Here is a 27096-nt window from a genome sequence, read left to right as displayed (position 1 = left end):
AAGGAAGCGGCCGTGGCCTTAATTAAGGTACAGCCCCAGCATTTGCCTGGTGTGAAAATGGGAAACCACGGAAAACCATTTTCAGGGCTGTCGATAGTGGGATTCGAACCTACTATCTCCCGGATGCAAGCTTCACAGCCGCGCGCCTCTACGCGCACGGCCAACTCGCCCGATTCATTTAAATTTAAAAATAAATGTATCTACATCAAGCTGAAATGTTTCTTTACCAGCAGTGAAAAAAAAGGAAAATAATGAATGTAAAATAGGAGTTATGACATGATAAGTTCTATGCAGTGAAGATTTTACATTTGGCGTAACTTTCCATTATATTACCATTTTCACACTAAATAATTATTTTACATTTTTTTCTTTTGTTAACAGCATCAAATGCGTCTTGAAATTCTGTACATAACATAATATTCACCCATTTTAACCGATAACATTCTGATTTACGGATATTTGGCAATCCCGCTGCATTAGAGTAGGACAGCGCTACCCACAAAACATGGGAGAAGGAAAGAGACAGAATTATCCCATTACTGCTGTACTGCATTTTAAGTTTGGAACACACTATAGGTAGCTGTGAGCTTGCATTCGGCAGACTATATCAGAATTTCACTGTGTAAACAAGATTTGACACCTGGAAAGAAGGCAATTCAGGTAAAAAATAATATAGTAAAATTAGTAACTTTTTTCGAGGTTTCCCATTTTTACACCTCACAAATGTTGGGGCTCTACCTCAAGTCCATGGCCTCTTACAGTGATCCCCGCGAGGTACTTTTCACCCCATCAACGCAATAATTAAAACTTGAGAGGACTTTTCCTCATGGTGAAACTTACAACCTGACTTTTCTTCCCATTTACCATCATAAAATTGTCTTCTGTATAATGTTGATATAAATCTTTAAATCATTTCAGAAAAAGAATCTTGTAAATATTGCATGAATTATGATATCAGATCTCATTTAGCTGCAAAGAATTATTCATGGCATGTTCTTAATAGACTTATTAAAAATGTGTTCATTGTTTCATAAATGCTAATTAATCCATGTTAAGTCTGTAAAGTTAGATTTAAGTAGCATTTGTAGCAGCTGAGCTATACAAATTGTGGACATGAAAGTCGTCAGAAATGGACATTTTGTTTTTTTTCACTTCTTTGCATAGAGCAAGCTCTCCTGAATTCAAAATGTATCGTACATGTATGGTCCTACAAAAACAAAAACAAAATTACATGTCTGTATGAATATCCTGGCATCACAGCCACTCCCACTCAGCTGTCAGCTAACATTGCATTTCTGAAAGTGACATTTTTGACATAACTAATGTCTTGTAGCTGAGGGTCATCTGAAATTATTGGTACAAAATGTGTGACGCGATGGTACCTAGCAGCCATGCAGGCTGTGATGTGAAGTGTTGAGACATATAAAAGGTTCATTTATCGAAGAGGCCTCATCTCATCATTCTCTGTGGAACTGATTATTTCATTCGTGGTAGTCTGATAGGCCCTGAGTCAGTTTCCCGCTTTCAATGCGCTGAATCCTACACTTGTCAACCCCAAATTCCATACTTATATCTAATACCAATATGAATGGTCCGTTAGTGGACATTATAAATTTTCCAGCTAACTCATTCCTGGTTGCCAGCGTTTCGCCCTCGTGTGCTAGGCTGGGCTCATCAGTTGGTACCTAGCACACCTACCAAGACGCATGGCTAATGAGACAAAGTCTCTCATAGTGCATTGGCACTGCCGGTGGCTCCAAGTAGCCTACGCAGTGGCCTGCACGGTATGCAGTAGTCAGCGTCTTGATAGGTGTGCTAGGTACCAACTGATGAGCCCAGCCTAGCACACGAGGGCAAAACGCTGGCAACCAGGAATGAGTTAGCTGGAAAATTTATAATGTCCAATAACGGACCATTTATATTGGTATTATAAATTTACTAATTCGGGACAAATATTTCAGATTCCCTATGGGAATCAACATCTATACATATATCTCTCAGAAAGGATTCTTTAGAAATAAATAAAATTGTTATCAATTTCAGTTTCATTTATTGAAAAAACATATTTATCATTTGATTTTTGCAAAGGGAAATTTGACACCATCTTTAGATATACTTTCCTCAAGAACCTTAAGAGCCAGAGCAAACAAACTCAGTTCACTTCTTTAATTCCCCAAAAGTTACAAGAAAGACTAGTAAAAGGTTAAGTTTTCTCTAAAACACAGGGTCATTTTTTTGTCTATTCAGGGGATTGCCTCTCGCGTGCGCTGCGAGCTTGTCTCCCGCCAAGCACTTTGCCGTAATGTGGCAATAAGTCGTAGAGTGTTTTCGCACAAGATTTCCTGTAGTTTATGAAGTTATTATGTACATTGTCTATACATGCTAACGTAATGAAAATGGTATTGGAACAACATCTTGTGCACTAAACACATGAACACTTGACTAAACTGAACTTTACACTGATAAAGCGCTTAGCGGGAGACAGGCTCGCAGCACGGGAGACTGGGCGAGCAACAATCCCCTGAATAGATAAAAAAAAGGTCCCTGTATAAGTAATACGGCAGTGGCCATCAAATGTTTTAGGGAAAGAAATACTGTATTTTCTGTTTAAGAGCCCATTTTAGTTGGGTAAAATACATTTTGGATACACTTTTACCAGGCGAGTTGGCCGTGCGGTTAGAGGCGCGTGGCTGTGAGCTTGCATCTGGGAGATAGTGGATTCGAATCCCACTGTCGGCAGACCTAAGATGGTTTTCCGTGGTTTCCCATTTTCACACCAAGCAAAAGCTGGGGCTGTACCTTAATTAAGGCCACGGCCACTTCCTACCAACTCCTAGGCTTTTCCTATCCTATTGTCACCATAAGACCAATTTTAATCAATCAGTCACTACTGACCTGCATTTAGGGCAGTCGCCCAGGTGGCAGATTCCCTATTTATTGTTTTCCTAGCCTTTTCTTAAATGATCGCAAAGAAATTGGAAAATTATTGAACATTTCCCTTGGTAAGTTATTCCAATCCGTAACTCCCCTTCCTATAAACGAGTATTTGACCCCTTGAATTCCAACTTTATCTTCATATTGTGATCTTTCCTACTTTTAAAGGCACCACTCAAACTTATTCGTCTACTGATGTCCTCCCACGCCATCTCTCCACTGACAGCTTGGAACATACCACTTAATCGAGCAGCTCCTCTCCTTTCTCTCAAGTCTTCCCAGCCCAAACTTTGCAACATTTTTGTAACGCTACTCTTTTGTCGGAAATCACCCAGAACAAATAATTTCCAGTTCTTGAATCAAGTAATCCTGGTGAGGGTCCCATACACTGGAACCATACTCTAGTTGGGGTATTACCAGAGACTTATATGCCCTCTTCTTTACATCCTTACTACAACCCATAAACACCCTAATAACCATGTGCAGAGATCTGTACCCTTTGTTAACAATCATATTTATGTGATTACCCCAATGAAGGTCTTTTGTCCGACTCGTTGGCTGAATGGTCAGCGTACTGGCCTTCGGTTCAGAGGGTCCCGGGTTCGATTCCCGGCCTGGTCGGCGATTTTAATCGCTTCTGATTAATTCTTCTGGCTCGGGGACTGGGTGTATATGTCCGTCCCAACACTCTCCTCATCAAATTCAGACAACACACTACACTACCAACCACCACAGAAACACGCAATAGTGCTTACATCCCTCCATAGAGGGTTGGCGTCAGGAAGGGCATCCGTCCGTAAAAACAGGGCCAAATCCACATGTGCGGCGCAGGTGTGGGAAAAAGCGGCAGGAAAAGAAGAAAAGAAGACCCCAATGAAGGTCTTTTCTTATATTAACACCTATTTGTGAAACTCACAACCTGACTTTTAACCCCGTTTATCACCATTATCATCTGTGTCGGTGCAACGTAAAGCCACTAGCAAAAAAGAAAAGAAAAAGGATACACTTGTGAGTCTCTGTTATAGGTACTAATGCTTTTAACTAGTGCAGAAAGCATTACAACTTGTAATGTGAAAACTGTACCTAAAATTGTTGCAGAAATTTGAATTTTTATATTATTTGTTGCTATTTGCATCTCTGTTGATGAACTAAGGGAGGCAAGTAGTTGATATTAAGGATACATTTTATCCTAGTTTATGTTACAAGGTAAACAAAGTTTGTTATTCTTTGAAAAAATAGTTTCTTTGGTACGGACTTACAGCATCGGCCCTTAAAATATGGATTATTCGTGTTGAGGTACCCTTACACTAACATGTGTGCCTCCCTTCTTAAGAAAAGTAATATGACATTTGCACGTTAGCAGAGTTTGAGATAAAGAATGACGTATGAAGTTTTATGTGAAAAGCTGCTAGAATCATTCTTATTATGAAGTTGTGTTCTGCAGTTGGAGGATACACTTACTGGGATCCATGAGTCGGCAGTAATTGAAAGGATCTCCTGTGTATCCTTCGGGACAGCTGCATACTGGAATGTGATTCTGCACATCGCAGTTGGCTCCCCGTCCACACATTCCCGCACACACGTTCTCACACTGGGCATTGCGGCATTGTTTGTTGTATGGACAGTCGTTGTTGTCTGAAATACAAAAAAAATCCATGTATTCTTTCTTTAAATCTGCATTTGTACCTTCTTCTGTAGATGAAATAATACTCACTTATTTACAACCATTGCATGAAAAATATACAGGTTTCATCTGGAATTAAAACTCACTGCTTCCATATGCTGTATTTTTATGACCTAAGAATAATGTCAAGTCATTTTGTTTGTATTTGGTTATTTTGGATTTCCTCTCCTTAAAATAATTTGAGTTTACATGAAGTTCAAAGGGAGCATTTAGTTATAAAAATATAAACTATGAAAGAATATTACAAATGTGGCCATTTTACTGCTGATCTTGTAAGCAAACATTAGGTACTATTTCATTTTCCTTTGCATCAAATTTCTATGTCACATTTTGGTATTTATGCTCTAAATGACTTTGCATTATTGGCTCAAAACATGTGAATAATATTTGGAAAATGGCTAAAACTATTGTAATATGAACCAAAATATGCTTTTACACCATTGTTTTATATATGACAATGATACAGTATAATATATTTTGCATTTATATGATCAGCAAAAACCAAGCCATCCTTTCTTAAAAGCTAAAAATATGTTTAATTTAACCCAAATTGGTTAAAAGAGACTTGGATAAAAACATGTCACACAAGTCTTCCAGGTACAGTACTGTTTGCCAGCATAGAGGATGATTTACAATGTTCTGTATGCCGTCTCAATGGAATAATGGTAAATATGATATGGAATTATAAGTTAAGAAAACACGTTCTTTCAAAAGCAAAAAGAAAAAAAAACAGTTCCATGAAAAATTATACTGAATAATAAAGCACTAACTCGAACGTCCATTACTCGAATTTTCAGTATCTCGAAGTAACTTAAATTTCCCGGCTGTTGGTCCTATTCTTCACGGGTATTTATTTCTCTATTACTCGAAATTCGGTTACAGGAATGTTTCGATTTCTCGAAGCAAACATTTCCTCCCTTGAAGCAAAAAATACTTCTAACTCGAATTTTGTTCAACATTAACTGTGCAATACGGCATTTGTGGTTTGTGAGGAACAGTTAACAACTAAATAAAGGTTTGCAGTGATGCTCGGAGCTAGTATGACGGGAACCGAAAAACTAAAACTTGTAATGGTCATAAAATCGGCGAGGCCTCGCTCTTTCTCGGGTGTGAATTAATTGCCGGTCACGTACGAAAGCAACCCCCTGCCCCGAAGTCGCCGATAATAAGCTCCATTTACGAATCTCGGCTGCGTGGTATCGACGAGAAGTTTCAACGTGAAGGGAGGAAAGGTTATAACAGGAACAAACAGATGTGACTAACGGATTTTTTTCCAAAGAGGTATGTTTCTTGTTTCACTATTGTATGTACTGTATTCTGTCTTCTAAAATGTGACTATAATAAGGGTTGTAATTAAAGTGATGTCGTAAAATCGAGTTTGTTTGTATATTTTTAAACACTGTTAAAAATAATGTATTCAGTATAAGCCCGTAGATAAATATAATTCAGTTATGAGCTATAATGCTCAAAAACGGTATTCTCTATATCGAAATTTCGATGACTCGAAATAAAATTTAGCCAAGACCAACTACAATTTTGGTCTTGATTTAGCTTCCAGGTAATTCGAGATATCGAGGTTCCACTGTACGTTAAAAAATTTGGTTTAAACTCAGTGATGAACCCGTCTTTAGTCCAGAGAAACACAAGGCTGCATGCACATGCGTTGAACACTAGCCCGGCCAGTTCTTTTAAACGGTAGTGGAGCATGGACAATCGGGAAAAGAGATGAAACCAGAATCGTTGCTGCTGAGATGAGATTAATGAACATACAGCAGGATAGACACGATGGGACCACGACAGGAACGAGGAAGTGTTGAAAGAACTGAAGGTAGAACCCATTTTAAACCGCTTAGAGGGATACCGGAAGGACTGGAAGGACCATGGTCAAAAGAATGGCAGGGGAAATAATCCCAAAGCAAATGTTATACAACCAACCCAAAGGAAGTGGTCGACTTTGCATCAGACTGTAACAGACTACTGCTTGGTTGATATTGCTCCCGGTGTGTCCACCATGAGATACTTACCTAAACACTCTCCTCTAGTGCAGCCTATGATGGGGTTCCCATAGTGGCCAGGCAGGCAAGAGCACACGGGGCGGCCTGAAACTTCATTGCACTGTGTGTTCCTTCCACAGACGTTGGTTGTGCATGGGATTGCTCCTCTGGCTGCACCTGTAACAGTGACAAAATGTTTACTCTAATTTCTCGTCTAATGTATACGTTGGTAACATGTCCATTATGATGAACGTATTTGTGTATTTCCAACCAGCCTGGGACATTGAATGGGAAGCAAGGTTCTGCCTATCACAAGCCGGGACAAGGCAGTGAACGGTAAACATAATAATTCAAAAACCTCTAAACGTTAATTCAAAAGATTCCAATATTGTTATTGCTGAGATGGAATATTTATTACTAGCTAAAGTACCCGTTCTTCGCACGAATTTATGAGCAGGGATTCAAGTGGCCCGCGAGTATATGTGTGTCTTTGAGCACGCTCTTGTAGGCAATATTTATGATCTCATCGAGTAGCCTACATGCCCCCTCGACAATCGAAAGCACGTTCCGTAAAGTTGGCCGTGACTGAAGCACTGCTTCTCTAGATCAGGGTTTCCCAAACTTTTTGTCTCTGAGGCCCCCAGAGCATGTCCAAGAACCCTTTAGCCACAGAACAAAAAACAGAACTTTGTAATGATACCATATTTGATTTTAGTGGTATTCTATAATTTAGGACTAATATTTACTTTCTTTGAAAGTTTAATTTAATTTCATTTGCATAAAGATACTTTATACATCCTTAGAAATTATAAAACAGTATGGCACTTGTCATTGATGCTTTCACGGCCCGTACTTACAGACGTGATACTGTATAGGTTTTTGGGCTTATGGTATGGCACTTTCAACAGTCTGGACCTGGAAACTTACTTGAAAATGCACTTGTTGCGGTTGTTGGATCAATGGGACGGATGGTGCTGTTTTCCAAAGACCAAGCGTAGTCACTCGAACCGAAGACCAGCCTCTACATTAGCTCTGTTTTTGAATTTCGTTTTCATTTCTTTAAGAGCAGAAGAGGTACACTCACATAGGCATGTTGCCACGAAAGGCATTAAACGTAGTATTTCCTTTGTAGTAATAATTGCAGGGTATACCAATAGGGGACGCCATGAACACAAATGTCGATCAAAAACGTAGAGTTGTGATTAGGGTTGCCATACGTCCTGAAAAAGCGGGATTGTCCTGAATTTGAACATGTGTCCCGACGTCCTGACTGAATTTTTAAAACTCCCTAAATGTCCTGAATTTTAAAAATCAGACCAAATTATTTAAAATTTTGCCCAAATGTTTTTGAAAGGGAATGGAATTTTTTTGGTTATTCATCCTGAAGCAGAGTCTGACGTCATTACCTGACGTTGTCATGGTAACAGGCTTGACCTACGCTAACGCTATCTACATCCTCCCGGGACCAGCGTGTTGAATAATGATAAAAATGATTTTGTATCCATGTTAGCTAGTAATAAATGGGTTCAGTTTTTAAAACAATGTAAATCCAATGAGCAATATTCTGAATTGCTTAAATTGGTTCAGTTCAGTTTCTGTTTACCTGGCCATAATGCATGTGTAGAAATATTTTTTTTCTTTAATGAATTCACAATGAGCAAATGACAGAACTAGACTGAAAGTAGACTCTGTTAAATCAATATTATTGCTGCAATACAATTTTAAAGAAATACCTTGGCAGGAATTTCATGATTACATTTTAAAAACGATGAGTTGCTAAAAAGTGTGGCAAGTTCAGAAAAGTATGATTTGTGTCAGCATCAGGGCACTTCTGTGTTATAAATATCTTTAAGCAAAGGTAAATAAATGCTGTTTTTAATTTTCATTTATTCGTGTTGTTGAGAAATGAGTAATTCCACATGAGTTGTCCCATCTGTTACTTAAAAATCTATGCAAATAACAGTGAATATTATATAATTTTCGAGTGGTCTGTAAAGTAGGTGTTTTATATAATGTATGATTTCTTATTATTTCTCTATTTGATTTTGAACATTAACATCATATAACAAGTGCGTCTTTGAGTAACGGACGGGACAGTTCACGTGGAATTACCCAAATATAGTTGGAATCATAGGCGCTGACTTTTGAGCACGGGGGCAAGGACGAAAATATCAAATATTATTACGGGAGCAAAAAGACGATTGCGTCCTCGTACCACTATATGTATGGGGGCAAGTGCTCCCCAGGAGTCGACGCCTATGGTTGGAAACTTGTCTATGTTGCTGTCCTGAATTTCATATTGAACCTTATGGCAACCCTAGTTGTGATACATTCATGGAACTTCCTGGAGCTAAATATGCTACTCCATCTGATTTTCTATCCATATCATACTTATTTTTCAGAGCCTCCATAGCTCAGGCGACAGCGCGCCGACCTCTCACTGCTGGGTTCCGTGGTTCAAATCCCGGTCACTCCAAGTGAGATTTGTGCTGGACAAAGCGGATGCTTGACAAGTTTTTCTCCGGGTGCTCCGCTTTTCCTGTCATATTTCTTTCCAGCATCCCACTCCAGTATCATTTCATTTTGTCTGTAATTCATTAATCATTGCCTCAGAGGAGACAGGCTTCGGCAATCGGCACAATGCCTATCCTCGCCGCTAGATGGGGGCTTCATTCATTCCATTCCTGACCCGGACGTATGACTGGAAACAGGCTTTGGATTTTCGTTTTTCATCATACTTATTTTTCACTTTTCTCTCTGCCAAGATATTTCGGCTAGTTGATCTTCCTCAAGAGAGGGCAGTTCATGTTCAATTTCAAGGAAGGGGTTTCTGATCCACGAGATTTTCTCAACCAGTGGCAGAAAATATGGTCTGAGTGTGGATACTATACTCCGCACGGCTTTACTTCTAAATTGACGTTTCGCAAAACAAATGGGCATCTTACCCCTGTTGCCAGCGCGCTACTGTCGCGAGAACAGCTGATGCAATACGGCCGCGGTAAGCAGCCCTTGTAAAATGTAATACCGTACTCAGAAAAGCTAATGAATCGAGATTAAAAACAAATTCACTAAAACTACACTTACTAACAATTTCTGACACTAAAGAAAGAATACTATATATGTATTTATTGCTGAACATAACAGGCTTCCGCCCAATACATGTTCTTATTCACTTCAGGTTATAAATTAAAATTAATTAAAATAAAATAAGTAAAATAAATTAAATTCTATATATATATGGGCCTTGAACAACTCCTTCTCGGAGGTCCAGTGGCCATGGCATTTCTGCAAACAGCATATGAGCTAACAATGGCAATTGGCAAATTAAAATGGCACGATAGAATAAAATAGTTAATGTAAAGTTAAGGCATGTGATAATAAAGAGCAAGATGTCGCAACCATGTGAACCTACTTCTACCTCCTACCCTGTGAGCATGTCTAATGGAATTATTACTACATGCTGACGTTGTCTTAGCCTGTAAAGTACTGAGTGCCAATCTCTTTCTGACCTATGCTGGCTACTTCACTATTTACATTCCATGCCATTACATCATATACTACCTCGTATTTCTCTGAGACATAGTTTTCTCACTGCGCATAAAAACTTATTCAAGCCACTGTCATTCCTACACTGATTTGCTATCTGTACAGTAAATTTCTGTTCATCTCTTTGTCTACACATTTTTTGCTGCTTAGCATTTAAGAATTTTGTCCTTAATTTCTCTGTTCCTATACAATCACAAAGAAAATGTAAGTCATCATGTTCAGCCTCACATAGTATACACTGAGAGCTCTTCCAGCTCCTATTCCACCCTTTATTTCTATGCACCCCCATCAGCCACCATAGTAACCCACTTCATTTTTCTATAGAACCAGTCGTTTACCCGTTGAATTAGTTGGTGAAGGGCTCAAATTTTCCAAATTTGGGACATACCTCTGTAAATTCCCCACTAATAGGAAACGGTGAACTATCGTCCTCAGCGGTGAGCTGGAGTTTCTGCCATATCCATTTTGATCTTTAGATAATGAATTGAAATTATTTCCTCCATTACAGTGGGCACTTAGTTCTCCAATATTACTTTGATCAAATTTCTTATCTGGTATCTTAAAAAATATATTCAGTATGAAGGATACTTTAGAAAGATCTTATTTTCGAATTTGCTATTTGTTACTTGAATTACATTTGCATACAACATATCGCCCTACAGAAACATGCAATAGTGACTACATCCTTCCACATAGGGTTGAATTCAGTAAAGGCATCCAGCCGTAAAACTGAGCTTAACTTACATTATTGCCGACCCTTGAAGTTGGGAAAAGAAGAAGAAATAATACTTTACCTAAGCTTAATGCTAGAGATGTGAAGACAACCCATACTCGTTGCTGAAGAATCTGAAACAAAGGAAATTTATTTTACTTTTTTATTTCCCTGCAGCGTATCTGATTACAATAAAGAAATCATGGTTTATTCTTAAAATTTACTCACTATGGAAAAGGAAATAATTGTTTAATTCAGTGATTTTTTTTTAATCTTTCCTTTTTGTTTAGGTCGTGAGTAAATTATCAGGACAGACTAATATTTTGGCCATCCTTGTATTCATGTCCTTTATCGCCTTGTTTCACCAACAGACTCGGGGTTTGTACTCTCTTATACAGTGAGTTTCTCTCATCTGTTGGCCGGCAGGTGCGCCCAGCTTTTATATCTGCCTCCCATTGACTCATCACTGCCCGCTCCACGGCATAGCAACAAGGACAGCACTTCGCTCACTTTATCCGCGCTTGACATGAGATAACAATTGTTAAGGAAAATAATAATGAAGAATTAAGAAAATAAGCTCGTACCCTGGTTTCAATTTTAACATTTTCCTAGCCCACCATGCCGAGCTCTTCGAAACCCCAGCTTCTTATCCAAGTCGCCTTAGGGATTTTGTAGGCGTATGTTCTAATATTTCTGTTATATAATTTACTTTTTCGTCGTTAAGTACACGTTTTTTAACACTTCGCTTCTTATCGAATAAAGAATTAGTTCCTCTCAATTTGTTTACGAGTTTGCGCACGGTCTGTCTGTGAGGAGGGCATACACCTGGAAATAGTGTTGCAAATCGCGTAACGACTTCCCTACAAGACAGTTTTCACATGATTATCGTACATAAATACCCTTTCCTGTACCGTGTACACATGTGGAGGCGTTATGAGAATTATACCCCGAAGTAACACGTAATACAAGTTCACAGCACGGACCTGAACTGCGAAGTGTGGGCATTCCCGTGCTGTCGCTGCGCAGTGTAACGGGAAGTGATGAGTCAAAGGGAGGCAGATAAGCTGGGCGTGCCTGCCGGCCAACTCACTGTATAACCGACAGCCGTTTGCTTCCTACTTCTGTGAACTGTAGAGGCTGCGATTAAAGGCGTGCTTGGTTCACACAGAAGGACGTGGGTTTGATTTTCCTTCAGGTTTTTTCTTTTACAATTTGCTTTACTTCGCACCGACACAGGTAGGTCTTACGGCAACGATGGGATAGGAAAGGGTTGGGAGTGGGAAGTGGCCGTGGCCTTAATTAAGGTACAGCCCCAGCATTTGCCTGGTGTGAAAATGGAAAACCACGGAAAACCATATTCAGGGCTGCCGACAGTGGGGTTCGAACCCACTTTCATCCGGATGCAAGCTCGCAGCTGCGCGCCCCTAACCGCACGGCCAACTCGCCCGGTACCTCAGGAATTTGAAACCGACTTCGGTGGTAAGGTCATGTGAGGCCAGTGCAGGGTAGGTTACGTAGGAGAATAATGGACTCGGACGTAGAGGGTAAGAAAAATAGAGGGAGACCAAGATGGCAGTAGTTAGACTTTGGTTTCAGTGATATAAAAATAAGAGTTATGGAACTAATAGATGCCACAGAACTAATTGCAAATAGAGAATTGTGGAGGCACGTAGTTCATTCGCAGAACTTGCAGACTGAACGCTGACAGGCATAACAGTCTCCAGTGATGTAACATGGCTTTCCTCTTCCTTTTGCCGTAACCATTATTTTTTGAATGCTCATTCATAACTACCACTTTTTTTAGTCTTAAAAATGTTGGTTTTTGTAGATCAACTACCCTTAATCCTTAAATATAGAGTTTTATTACTTCCCTATGGACTTTCAACACAACAGCAGGGAGTGTCAAAATTGATTGTGTCCAGGATGGCTAGCACCCTAAACCCGAGCCTGCATAACGTGATGCAATGTAATGATGTGCCTACCATCCAGCAGAAAATCCAAGATGTCCGTACGTTATCCACTTCTGGTTTATCGGTTTGACTTCATGTAGGCATAAGGAACTAAGTCAGTCCAGCACTTTGATATTCTTAATTTTTTATTTCGTCCTTGGTGATTTTTTTGTAGTGAGGAGTATGTACATAGGGACTTGGCAATCAATCGGTTTGTTATAGTTTCAATGTTTGATTTTTCTATGCTATTTTTGATTATTAGTTCAAATTTGGTTATTATTTTCTTAGGATTAGACGGGTTAGGATTGATCCGTTATTGTTTAGTACTTTATTAGCAAAGTGTAAAGTCGTTTAATGCTAGTTTTTTAAACTCCTTTATCTAACCGAATTGGCGATATGGCGTTGGTGATATCTCTACAGACCTGTCGACTTAATTTCCTGTTTTCTACTACTAGCCTTCAGAATGATTCTGTTTTTGTGTCTTCGTTAGCATCCTCGTATAAAGTAAATAACAATCTATATATTTAAAAAATATGAAAACTAAAGTCAGTTAGTCCGGGCATTCTGTCCGGTCGATTTTCTTCATGTTTTTTGCTTTTTAACTGAAAGGTATTAATGCACAGATTTGTCATCAGGTACTATAAATCAATTAACTTTCGCCTTCTTCAAATTATTTGTCTCTTTGAAGCAATCATATCTTTTGTTCTAACTGAGATACGGAGTTCGTTTTGGCCTAAGAACACTCAGTGGATCAAGCTCTTTCTTTTGAGGTAATAACTACGTAAATTGGTAGATTCTGAGAAAAGTTATGAGTACATATGTCTCCATGACGAAGATCTTTGAAGGACTTTTTAACAGTTCGGCGCGTAGTGTTGTTCCAAGGAACGTTTAATTCAATGTCTTTGTGTTTTGTTGACATAATATTACATTCTATTACCACAGCAGATCATGTGCTTTATTTTATTAACTCGAAACTTTGCTAATACATCCGTGAGGATAGTAACGAACAACACCATACTTTGTACATTGCGGGCGGAGCCAGCGGGAAACTGCTAGTATAGTTTTTAAAGTGCTTTACATTTCTAGAATATTGATTAAAATTTAGATTATTTCTCTGTCCATTTACTTTACATTTCCTTTTATTGTGTGTGTGGGATAACTTTTTAGTATACTTTAGTGGTATGTTTTGTATGAACCATATGGTAACATCATGTTGGTGAATTACTTTGAAGAATTTTACAAAATTTACACAATTTTCATCGTAATGGCAATGTTTATGTAATTATCAAATGCACTCTTGGACTGGATAAGTTAAAGCCAGTCTTTTGATCATGATTAAATTTCAAATAATCATTATCTTGAAACACAGATGAACCTACAGACCATACATAGTTATTATGGTGGTGGTTTATATTTTAAGGTGTATGAACAGGCTCTGTGATGATGATGATTATGATGATGATGATGATGATGATGATAACTAATCTACTGGGGGAACTAGAAACATGACTAGTTTCAGAGTGTGGCAGGTCAGTTCAGGTTTGTCTGCTTCTAATTTAGAGATGGTCGTGTGGGCGACGAAGTTAATGGACTATCTTTACTTTTAAGGTGTGTGTGCTGGGAATAGCAGTTCAAAACATTGGATATAATGCACTATTAAACTGTCTTACTAAATACCAGTACGAATAGCCTTATCTGTGATGTCTCTAGAGTTGAGAGATAATTGAATAAACTTGTAACGAATAATTGTAAGTAATGTTAACTTGTAGTTGTTACTCTTTACAAAATATCATTGCTACTCGTAATTGACTTCTTGAAATAAATTGTAATCGTTACATCGAGATATAACGCATGGAAACAGGAACGGGGGAAAAGTGATGATGATGATGATGATGATGATGATGATGATGATGATGATGATGATGATGATGACTTTTTCAGTTCTACTTCAGCAGAACCAGTAGCTTTGCCAGTGCTTGATGGGGCATTTTCTTACCCCAACAACAATGACATCAAACTTATCCACATTATCCATCACTGCTGAGCACGTTCTAAAATTAAATATTCGGGAGATAGTGGGTTCTAACCCCACTGTCGAGAGCCCTGAAAGTGGTCTTCCGTTGTTTCCCATTTCCACACTAGGATAAATGGTGAGGCTGTACCTTAATTAAGTCCACGGTCGCGCCCTTCGCACTCCTATCCCGTCGTCGCCATGAGACCTATGTGTCGGTGCGACGTAAAGCAAATTGTAAAACTGAACACAGGTATTTCTTCAAGTGTCCCTGTAGAGTGTCTTTTCATTAAATGCAAAGATGTACTTCACTATTACCACCACCACCACCAAGAGGTTGAGGCTTGGCGATAAGAATTTTAAGAAGCAACTGTTTTGTAAAAGTAAATGGCAAATTATTTGAAATTCTTCTTCTTCTTCTTCTTCTTTTCCTGTGCCGTCTTCTATCGAAGGTTGGCGGTCATTATGGCTATTCTAGTCTTGTGTCTGCCACATGGAAAAGCATCATCGTGCTTGTCACGAACCAGTTCCTCAGGTTCTTCAGCCAGAAGATTCTTCTTCGGCCAGATCTCCGTTGTCCTGAAGTCTTCTCCTGCATCGCCAACTTGTAGGATCTTGTACTTTTCATTCCGCATCACGTGTCCGACATATTCAAGTTTCCGCTTATTGATGGAAAGGAATGCTTCGGTCTTCTTGTTTAGTATCAGTATCCCTAACTCAGTCCACGAGATACGTAACATCCGCCTATAGACCCGCCTACTAGAAATACTGAAATACTAGAGGTCATTAATTAAAATACAAATTATGGGGGAAAATCATGTTTAGTCTCACGTAGTGAGAGAAGTCTCTATACGAAAAAAAACCCGCAAAATGAAGTAATGTATTCTTTGCGAACTTTGGTACGATGCGGAAGAAAGTCATTGAGTGTTGGAAAAGTAATTTGTGATTTTGAGTAAAATATTTCTCAGATAACTGTAATACGTTCTTCTCGTACTTGCATCCGGGAGATAGTAGGTTCGAATCCCACTATCGGCAGCCCTGAAAATGGTTTTCCATGGTTTCCCATTTTCACACCAGGCAAATGCTGGGGCTGTACCTTAATTAAGGCCACGGCCGCTTCCTTCCAACTCCTAGGCCTTTCCTATCCCATCGTCGCCATAAGACCTATCTGTGTCGGTGCGACGTAAAGCCCCTAGCAAAAAAAAAAAAAAAAAAAAAAAAAAAACTTCTCGTACTTTTGCCACCACCGGGTGTGTCTTCTGCCCGAAGTCTGATTGTATCCTCAACAGTTCCCCACACAAAAGCCTGGGCGTCACACAAGTGCTACGGAAAGACGAGTGGCATACTGTGTACTCACGAATGAGCCATATTTTCACACCATTCGTCACGGGGACGGCCTACCAATATGTCAGAAATGGTGACACGTGAACGAGACTTCTGTAGCACGTCAGTCAACATACTCATATAGGTATTTTAATGTTTTTAACAATCTTTTACGGAAACTGGCCGGATCACAGTGGAGCCAACCTGAAACATCCGAACGTCTGCAATGGCACTATGCTATTCTGCGGCAGAGTATGCGTGTCCTGTTTGGTATAATAGCTCTCAACAGCACTTGCAGAATGATAACAGGTTGCTTGAAATCCACTCCAGTGTCGGTTGGAAAACTTTTTACAACCATTATCCGTACTCTCTGGAGCCTCCGTGGCTCAGGCGGCTTCGCGTCGGCCTCTCACCGCTGGGTTCCGTGGTTCAAATCCGGGGCACTCCATGTGAGATTTATGGTGGACAAAGAGGAGGCGGGACAGGTTTTTTCTCCGGGTAATCCGGTTTCCCCTGTCATCTTTCATTCCAGAAACACTCTCCAATACCATATCATTTCATTTCATCTGTCAGTCATTAATCATTGGCCCAGAGGAGTGCGACAGGCTTCGGCAGCCAGCGCAATTCCTATCCTTGCCGCAAGATCAGGGCTTCATTCATTCCATCCCTGACCCGGTCACTGACTGGAAAACAGGTTGTAGGTTTTCGTTATCCGCACTCTCTCGAAATCCACATCCGTACACAGCGACGAGACATTGCTTCTAATCTGGATAGGGCTTGCGATCACTCTAGTAGGTACAAAATTCACATTTCAGTTAGGTTGTTGAAGTGTCCCGAGGACTATCCTGCATATACGTCCCTGTTAGTTTCGTTTTGCACTGTGAGAGTTTTATTTATTCGAGTGTGATTCACTTTAAGTGGTCACCAGAATATCATTTAATGTGCAGGGATTGCATAATATCCTAATAATAATGACGACGTATAGATGCCCAGTTGGTTTGCTTGTAAGAAAAACATTTTTGAAAAGGACTGAAATATTGTTCTCTTAAGTGTTTCTGTATTATTATTATTATTATTATTATTATTATTATTATTATTATTACTATTATCATCATCATCATTATTATTTGATGACGCTTGTTCACTCCATTGCGAATAAAAGGTAATGCAGACAATACACATATTTATTATTTTGGGTTATTTTCTCACTCATTTTAAGTCTTTTTATTATTTTAGGTCACTTTTGGCATTTAATTCATAAAAAAAGTCCGGGAACCTTAGTGCAATATCCACCTCGTCGACGAACCCTGCACGTTCAGTGTTAATTTACCTCTGCCCTCTTTGGGACTGTGTATGTGTCATCATCGGCAATAAGTAACAGGTTTAAATGAAATTTTCCACATTAGAACTTGTCCTCACTCTTTTGGGATGGGTGTGGTCTTCAATGAGTAACACACTACTTGATTGCACTGTAGGTAGAAACAGTTATTCACTTCTGTTTTTTTTTTTCATTTTTTTTTTTCATTGGACTGTGTAGGTTTAGGATGCTAATGAATGTGAAAATTGCGTTTCAAGTGGACATAGGCTTTACACATCTCCACTGTTTCTTTTATAAACTAGCAAATTACAATTCCTTAGCGCCATCACTGCAACGAGGATGAAACCTTTTCCCATGTTCTTGGTTTCTACCGCAAAGAGGATCTATTGAGAAACAATAGGCACCACAGGATCCGGAGTTGTACTGCTAGTTGCCTCAAAAAACCGAGCAAGTTTCAAGTATTTGAAGAAGTTGCATGTATTTCATCTGAAGGACCCCATAAGCGTGCTGTCTTTTTCGAATTCTCTCTCTAGAATCGTTGTATTTGATCAAGTCCTACTCCCTTACGGGAAACACAACTTATAAAGAGTTCACCATGATGGTCACCAACCCTCTTGCGAGGAGACGGCACTAGAAAAAGGAAAGAAGAAGGCGAGATATTTTACGTAGTGTAAAATGCACCAACATGAGGTTGGCGTATTTGAGCACCTTTCAATACCAACACAAGATACGGACTGTAGGATCTTATCATAGTATCATGGCAAATTACAAAAATCCTTCAACATATTTACAAAATAGTCTGAAGAAAATCAAGTTAAAGTAAATTAAAGTAAGACTTTAGCTATGATATTCAGAAAATAGAATCATGTGCACTGTCCTTTACATCCTCACTATAACCCCAAAATATCCTCATAATCTTGTGCAGAGCTATCTGTTACCTTTATTTATAATCCCGTTTTTGTGATTACCCCAATGAAGATTTTTTTCTTATATTAACATATAGTTACTTACAGTGATTCCCATAAGGAACTTTCACCTCATCAACGCAGTAATTTAAACTGAGAGGACTTTTCCTATTAGTAAAACTTACAATCTGACTTTTAACTCTGTTTATCATCATACCATCGCTCGCTGTCCATCTCACAACATTGTCGAGGTCTTCTTGCTGTCGCTCACAATCCTGTAATTTATTTATTACTCCACTAGCAAATGTATCCGTGCTTCGCTACGGTACTCTACATTGTATACGGATATCGAAGTAAATTACCACACATGAAGTGAATACGATTTTTTTAAATTGCATGTGTCTTGGCTTTATCCCAGAAACAGCATTGTGAAATCCACAAACGTTGTTTCCAATGTAAGTGCGATTTGCGGAATTGCAGAATTGCGATGATAACGGCAAGTCCACTTGTCTGCAGCAATTCACTAAGAAGTTGGTCATTTTCATTTAACGGCAGGCCCCATTCTAGTGCGCGGCCAAAGTCGATTTTGGGAGGTTTCATTACAATGGCAGACCCCATTTCCTACTTTCAGATAGATTACAGTTTAGGAACTTTTATTATATTTGCAGGGACCTTCCCTACTGCCAGTCAAAATTGAGTTGTGTTATTATAATGGGAGACGCATTTTCTAATCCAGTCAGCTTACTGTCAGTCACACCGAGTTGGTAATAATAAATAATAATGATAATCGTATGGCCTCAGCTACCGTGTGCAGACATTTCGATTTGACGCCATCTGGCTGTCTGCTCGTCAATTTCGAAGTTTCATTTTACTCTAGGCCCACTAGATGGCAGACCGAGTAAACCGAAACTCTCTTGGGCGTCTATGGTTGAGATTTAATTAATTTTGTCGGGTAAACACCAAGTGTGTCACCAGAGATCTTTTACATGCCGACATCGTATGGCATGGAGTGTCGAATGGATTTTTTTTCCGCCCTTCAAAATTCCGACTACCTCTGCCAGGTTTGAACCCGCTATCTTGAGATCCAGGGGCCAACACTCTACCACTGATCCACAGAGGTAGCTAACGAGTTGGTGAGTTTCCGTTATAATAGCAGGCCACTATGCCTAAAGTCAGTCACATTTAAGATGGGTAAATTTGTTTATAATGGGAGACACCCTTGCCTACTGACAAACAGAATCGTGTAAAAGAGTTTTGAAAAGAATTGCACGCTCCCATGTCTTCTGCTAGTCGAATTGAGAAGGGAACTATTCATTACAATGGCATTACATTACTATTCATTACAATAGCACACGCCCTCGTTCTGACAGTCACTGTCGATTTGCAATGGCAGACAAACCCTACCTAGATCGCTACAAATCGACATCAATGACTGAATATAGATAGTCATACGGAAGTATATGGATGTCTACCTTCATTTACAGAATGACTGCTACTAAACGGTACATCATATCGAAAAACGTATATACGATAAGACGCCTCTGGCCACATTTAGCGATCTATATGCCTGGTCTTTGATATGTTCCTCTTCTATTTAAAGGTAAGATTATTTTAGAAAAGTTGAATAGGGTGAAATTGGTGTAAGCTTTTCACATATTTAATTACTTTTCAGCTTAAAACATATGGCTACTGGGTGAGCTAATATTCATGTAGAATTTGATGATCCTATCTTTCCCATAAGTGATTCAAACCATCAGTTATACGTGCGCAAGGTGCAAAATGTAGGTACAATCCAGAAATAGACCCCAATTTAACGTATAAAGGAGAGAGATACGCCAAAAAGTCATAGGACCAAAGTTGTAGAACACTCCAAATTGAACTGAGATTGTGCCATCCGTTTCGTGATACGACTTACCGTTCAACCAAAAATACCTCAAAAGGAATGTCTGCACAGTTATTAAAATTGCGTCCATATTTCGATATTCTGGGGGTAAAAAGTGAAAAATTTGAACATCTTGGAATTTTTCCGTCGGTTAGGGACTAAGAGCTATAATTTCTCCAAATTTCAATTTTCTACCTCGTCTGGCAGGTTGTGCCGCCATCTTGATTTGGGGGGACGGGGGATAAAAATGAGCAAATTCGTGAAAATGTTTAAATGAAACCTATAGGTTGTCGCATTGGATAAATTATTCGACTGAGTTCTTATGTTGAGCCCAAAGTTTGAGGCTCCCCAGCGTGCTCCCTTCAGGGAATTTTTAGAATTTTCGATTTTTCTAGGGATCCTGGGGTCATCAGGTTCTCCCGTACCAAGTTTGAAATTTCTGATATTTTTGGAAGTGCCTCATTAATTCACGTCTTTTTTCATTTTAAAATATTTATATATACATTGCTCCAGACCGACTTGCTTTTATATATAGAGATACAGAATATCATCTCCGCAAAAAGCCTTCCATGTATGCGTTTCCATTTCTTTACTAATATCATTTATGTATATAAGAAAATATAAAGGTCCAATAATACTGGCTTGAGGCATTCCCCTCTTAATGAGTACCTACTCTACAATTCTATGAGTTGTATTTTCTTGGAATATAGCTACCCATTTAGTCACTCTTTTGTCTAGTACAATTGCACTCAGTTTCGAGTATCATTACAGCCCAAATATGTCTGCAGTTTCCGTAAGATGGTGTTCGGTGAAGTAATTTTTAATTTAGTAAAATATTTCTCAGTTAACAGTAATTCAGCCCAATTACTTTGGTATTTTGCTTTTCCCACCACTGATAACCATATTGTGTTTTCGTTAATACAGCACTCACTACCACACCAAGGGGCTATTGACCACTGTACCACAAGCTTCCTACGTAAAATATGTTGCTCTCGTTGAACTCCTTTTTCACATTTTAAATTATTTTTGGTGTGAACCCGGTCTTCTTTGGTGATTAATCTCTTGCAGGGAACTAGTCGATGTATTTGGTTTCAGATAGTTGTAATTCTGGTCGGGTTTGCGTGCTTCCGATTCTGAAGACGATTGTATGGGCTAGAAACTTAACGAACCAGAACACTACTTTTAAGGCGTGTGCAGGTGAACACTTTAGAATGCCAATATGTGTCTTTATGTGAGAAAACATTAATTTGAAGTGGTGTGACGCAAAGGTAATGTTTAATGGTGGTAGCCTTTGTTTGTTAGTCCTCAAGAGTGAGGTAACCGACAACGTGGGAGGTAGCTCTGTTATACATTCTCTTATGATATTGTCTCCTGGTTTAATAAAATCAACACCGAGCTCGATAGCTGCAGTCGCTTAAGTGCGGCCAGTATCCAGTATTCGGGAGATAGTAGGTTCGAACCCCACTGTCGGCAGCCCTGAAAATGGTTTTCCGTGGTTTCCCATTTTCACACCAGGCAAATGCTGGGGCTGTACCTTAATTAAGGCCACGGCCGCTTCCTTCCCACTCCTAGCCCTTTCCTGTCCCATCGTCGCCGTAAGACCTATCTGTGTCGGTGCGACGTAAAACAACTAGCAAAAAAAAAAAAATCGACATAAGATTCCAATAGTATTTAGTACTCGGGTTTCAGTGGCGTAGACAGAAGGGGCTCACCCGAGCTGAAGTCCAATCCATTTTTATAGAAATATATTTTCCAATTTTAATCAGATTTAAAGAGTGAAGAAACAAACTATCTTCGATGTTTCTACCGACAAAGACCTCGCTGAAGAATCTATTAACAATTCCGGTCAGTAGAGGCGATTGCCGGGCGAGTTGGCCGTGCGGTTAGTAGCGCGTGGCTGTGAGCTTGCATCCGAGAGATAGTGGGTTCGAATCACACTGTCGGCAGCCCTGAAGATGGTTTTCCGTGGTTTACCCATTTTCACATCAAGCAAATGCTGGGGCTGTACCTTAATTAAGGCCACGGCCGCTTCCTTCCAACTCCTAGGCCTTTCCTATCCCATCGTCGCCATAAGACCTATCTGTGTCGGTGCGACGTAAAGCCACTAGCAAAAAAAGTAGCGGTGATTGGGAATTAGAAGTGGGGGGGGGGGGTGTACAGACAACAAAAAGTACCCGGGTTTGGTGGGGATATAGCAGGGAAGGGAGGGGGGGGGTTATACATCAAAAATGAAAAAAAGGAAAAGCTACAAAGTGGTAAGGTTTTTAATGCACTCTGAGCGAATTTCGACAGAGAGGTAAAGATTGACATTTTACCGATTTAAGTGCGGTAATAATAGTGTTTTGAGATTTTGATTCAGTACTATACAATAAAGCTTTACCTACGGAACAGTATTGCGCATGAGTCACAATTAAATAGAAATCCGGCGTGATTATACATTTAAAGATAATTTAGTATTTGACTACACACTAAGAAACTGACAGACACTAAAGAGACTGCCAGACCGCGAATGATCGCGTGAATCATACCTCATTGTCCGTGACCTTGGCGAAAACAAAACCCCGCTACCCTTCCTCACAGCATATGCAAAGTGTGCATTGCTTGCTGTGGCTTTATAGCAATCGGTTAGCCGGTACGAAGGACATTTTGTGCGTATTTTTGCTAATAATTTTGTTAATAATTGAGGAAAATAAAAGGAAAGAATTAGCTGAAAAGACAGCAGGGCTTGTACAAAGTGCTTTCTTTCCTATAGTTCCTTGTTTCAGTCAGCTGAAGTGTAATAAAAATGTAATGTTTTCTTCACAAAGTGGTGGGAGGTGGTGGTGAGCAACCGCCGCTACTGATCCCGATGGCTATGTTAGCTTAATCTGAAACTTAGTGATGTGATTGAGCTTTGGTCGAGCTTTTGTGCGCGCCGCAATCTAGCGACTTGCTCTTACTGACACCTAGAGAAATCAAAAAGGATGTATAAGAGTATTACACTGGAGAGTATCGCTTCATCTCTTTTTACTGTCACTTCAATGTCTTTTGTACATAATATCACTTTGACCAGTAACTGTATTTTGTAGACGGTCAGAATTTGTGTTTGTGCAATGATTCGTTACAAATTGCCCCCTCAGAATAAACGAATTGTCCACCAAAATGTGTTGCTTCGGCCGTAAAAATACTGAAAGTACATGTTGTCTTAACATTACGAGTGTCGAAATAGTTACACATTTGAATGGTTATCAGACTAAAAATTGATGATATTTTGTCTTCAATTGTTGACACATTTGTCACCAGTTCAGATAAGAATAATATTCATACTGTTGCTAAAAATGAGATGGTGTCTGTTTTGTTTGTCCCGATAGACTCGTAAACTACTGAACCGATTGACTTGAAATTTGGCAAGGCTATGGCTTGAAATCCCGAGTCTCGGAAGGGATATTTTTTATTTTGAAATATTTTACGCAATCAGATAGTAGTAATAATAATAATAATAATATGTAAACATTTATTTGTGTACGCCATTGATGAGATATTAATCATTTCTTACTCAAGTTCTTCTATACGAGCAAAAATTGTATCCCCCCGCCGCAAGGAGGGAATTCAAACTCTCAACATTGAGGACAGAAAAAGCACCTCGCCTGCCACGCTACACAGCTGTCTTAGCAGACCAAAGCGTGGCAAAGTAAGAATAATATTACCGGATTCTTAATGTTGTGTCAAACGTCCAGTTGCTACAAGATTCGTAGGTACTGCCTTGGGAGGAAATACTTCCGTTAATACGCGAGGAATGTTACGGATACGTGTCTTGTTCTTTTCGCAGCATATTATCATAATATAACCCTTCTAATTTTATGGACAGCCTTTATTCCCCACAAGATATACGTCAATGACTGAATGACAGCACGTCCGTTCGTTATCAATGTCCTACACACACACACACACACACACACACACACACACCTGTGTGAGCGGTGCTTCACTCCATACGCTGTTTTTGCTTATCTGCACGTTCCCGCTGTAGCCCGAGTCAGTCTCCGACTCCGGTCACGTGACTGCTCGAGCTGCTTCGAACAGGCTCGAACCTCGGCGCGAATTGGGTCGGCTCCATCCCGCTCGAGCACGGATGTCGTTTCCCCATCACTACTGAAACTGAACTTAGTGAAATGACATCCATATCCAGATTTGGGAAGTAACTTGTAATTTTGGTCTTGAAATAAAATTGTAATTGTTAATTTCTAGTCAGTGATATACATCACACGGAAGCAGAAACGGGAGAAAAAATGAGTATGATGATGATAACTTTTTCCGTTCTACTATAGCAGAAGCAGTAGCTTCACAAGTTCTGGATGAGGTACTTCCTTACCTCTCCAACACAGTACTTCCAAATAGCTCTACATCATACTAATCTCCCAAATGCTGGGCTGAGTGGCTCAGACGGTTGAGACGCTGACCTTCTGGCCCCAACTTGGCAGGTTCGATTCTGGCCATTGGCGGCGATAAGGACCCCACAGACCCGGCGGGTCATGACTGTTTCTTAATTCAGTAGCTGAAGAGTGATTTTACATATTGATGAAGCTACAGCACGCAACACAGTATTATTTGTATTACAGAGGGTTATTCCAAACTTAGGCCGTCGTAGTGCAGAGCTTCTTTCATCAATAGGAGTACGGTAGTTATTTCTGGAAGAACGTGGGCTCCCCAACCTGTTCCGAAAATAATCATCCCTTGCTGCCACTCACAACAGTCAACAAGGCTTTTGAAGTAATTAGCCAGTTCTGAGAACCCACTAGTCAGCGAACATGCGATAACAAAAACATCCTCCTTATCTAAACTCGAAACCTGTTTATAACTCTCGGCAGCCAGTGTAGCTAAGTAGGCTTAGGATGGACGGTTGAGTTGTAAATTGTTTGCTCCTAGGAACTAGATTATTTCTTAATACTGTGGTTGCTATAGTTGGAATATGCATTTCGTGTGTGTGTGTGTGTGTGTGTGTTCGTACCATATACATGTATTATTTTAATTCCTTTTGGATTTGAAAACTAAATTGTGTAATTTATTATCATTATCGTCGTTGCTGTTCATTGTAATATACAAAGGGCACTACGAAAGTTTTGCAATACGCAGAAACGGTTGGCTGGACACCACTGTTATGGTAAGGAATGAAAAGAGGGGTGAAAACCGGTCTAGAAGACAGCAAGGCGCGACCTTCACTCCAGTTGTTACCAAGCAGTGGGATTGAAAGCAAGATAAGATGTCACTGGGGTCTAAAGGTGAATATTGCGCTATTATCTGCTACAGTCTTGCTCGTGGATTAACTGTTGACCAGTGCCTGGAGGAAATGACTCCTGTGCTGGGGAAAGACTGTCCACATCGCACAACAATTTTCAGCTGGTACAAAGAGTTCCAGAGGGGATATTTTGGGGTTGAAGACGATCCTCGTTCTGGGCGACCGTCTGAATCGGTGACTGAGGGAAACATTGAAGCTGTGAGGAAAATGTTGCAACAAGAGAGGTGGTTGACATATCGGCAGGTAGAAGAGACCCTCCACATCTCTGCACCAGCTATTCATTCAGTTCTACACGACCATCTCCATGTTAGAAAGGTTTGTTCCCTTTGGGTGCCCCATTCACTTTCAGAGGAACAAAGGGCACATCGAGTGAAATGGTGCCGAAAAATGCTAAAACAGTTTGAAAAAATGGGACTTCGCGTAACGTCATTAGCATCGTTACAGGTGACGATACTTGGCTTTATTATTACGATGTCCCAACAAAATCCCAGAACAAGGTGCGGCCTTTTGAAGATGAGGGTACTCCTGTGACTGTGTGAAAGTCAAGGTCAGTGAAGAAAATGATGATTGCAGTATTCTTCACTAAACGGGGCATCCTGACTCGGGTTGTGCTAGAAACACAAAGGACAGTTACTGCGAGGTGGTACAGTGAGACTTGTCTGCCTCAGGTCATCCAGGCTCTCAAGCAGCTCCGTCCAAGAACACAGCTCAACACTTGGCTCTTGCATCACGACAATGCTCCAGCACATCGTGCTAATATAACAATAGATTTTCTTGCCAGATCAGGGTTGACTGTGCTTGATCACCCTCCATACAGTCCTGATCTTCGCCTATGTGACTTCGCACTCTTCCCAGAAGTGAAGATGAAGCTGAAAGGGCGGCGTTTTGCATCCGACGAGGAGCTTCTGGCAGCATGGGATCAAGAGTGTGAAAATGTAACCGAAGAAAAGTGGCTGAGTTGTTTCAGTGACTGGTTTCGACGTATGGAGAAGTGTATTGAGTGTGGTAGAAATTATTTTGAAACAGTCTAAAGCGTTCGCTCACATTGCAAAACTTTCCTAGTGCTCTTTGTACAACCTTGTACTTCGAAATAAACTTGTAACTTTCCTTATCAGAAAATGAGGGGCCCATTTTCACTCATTGTGGGAGGCCCCGAGCTTCTCAGCGCCGCACAAATACATCAGCCTCGTGTCGGTAGATTTACTGGCACGTAAAATAAATCGCGTGGGACAATATTTCGGCACCTCGGCTTCTCCGAAAACATTCAAAAGTAGTTAGTGGGACGTAAACATTATTATTATTATTATTATTATTATTATTATTATTATTATTATTATTATTATTATTATTATTATTATTATTATTATTATTATTATATATAATTCGATGGGGCCATCAAGGACCACGTTAAGTCTTGTTGCATTTGACACTGAACTTGGCCTTCTTTAGAGCCCAAATTTCCCTCATTCTTTGCGAGTGGGCCTGCTTACGCTCCTCTGTCCAAGGGGCACCGTGTCTTCTCTTCGGCTGCTCGTCTCGGTTTAGCCCGTTCGTCAATATTTT

General features: G+C 39.9%; 2 protein-coding genes across 2 annotated transcripts in view; one reads left to right on the top strand and one right to left on the bottom strand.

Annotated features, from left to right (window-relative positions):
- LOC136885883 (myotubularin-related protein 3) overlaps positions 1–27096 on the top strand; it is a 339670-nt gene that overhangs the window by 33076 nt on the left and 279498 nt on the right. The gene's annotated exons all lie outside the window — the stretch shown is intronic.
- LOC136886432 (adhesive plaque matrix protein 2) overlaps positions 1–27096 on the bottom strand; it is a 90331-nt gene that overhangs the window by 18275 nt on the left and 44960 nt on the right. Inside the window, exons 2-4 of the mRNA XM_067159206.2 lie at positions 10953–11004; positions 6643–6789; positions 4396–4569 (exon numbers count right to left, since the gene is read on the bottom strand). Of these exons, the coding sequence (XP_067015307.2) occupies positions 4396–4569; positions 6643–6789; positions 10953–11004 (373 nt within the window). The remainder of the gene's footprint in view (positions 1–4395; positions 4570–6642; positions 6790–10952; positions 11005–27096) is intronic.

This window comes from Anabrus simplex, chromosome X (assembly GCF_040414725.1).
Source record: "Anabrus simplex isolate iqAnaSimp1 chromosome X, ASM4041472v1, whole genome shotgun sequence".
NCBI classification, from domain to species: domain Eukaryota; kingdom Metazoa; phylum Arthropoda; class Insecta; order Orthoptera; family Tettigoniidae; genus Anabrus; species Anabrus simplex.
This window is presented reverse-complemented; position numbering and strand designations above follow the sequence as displayed.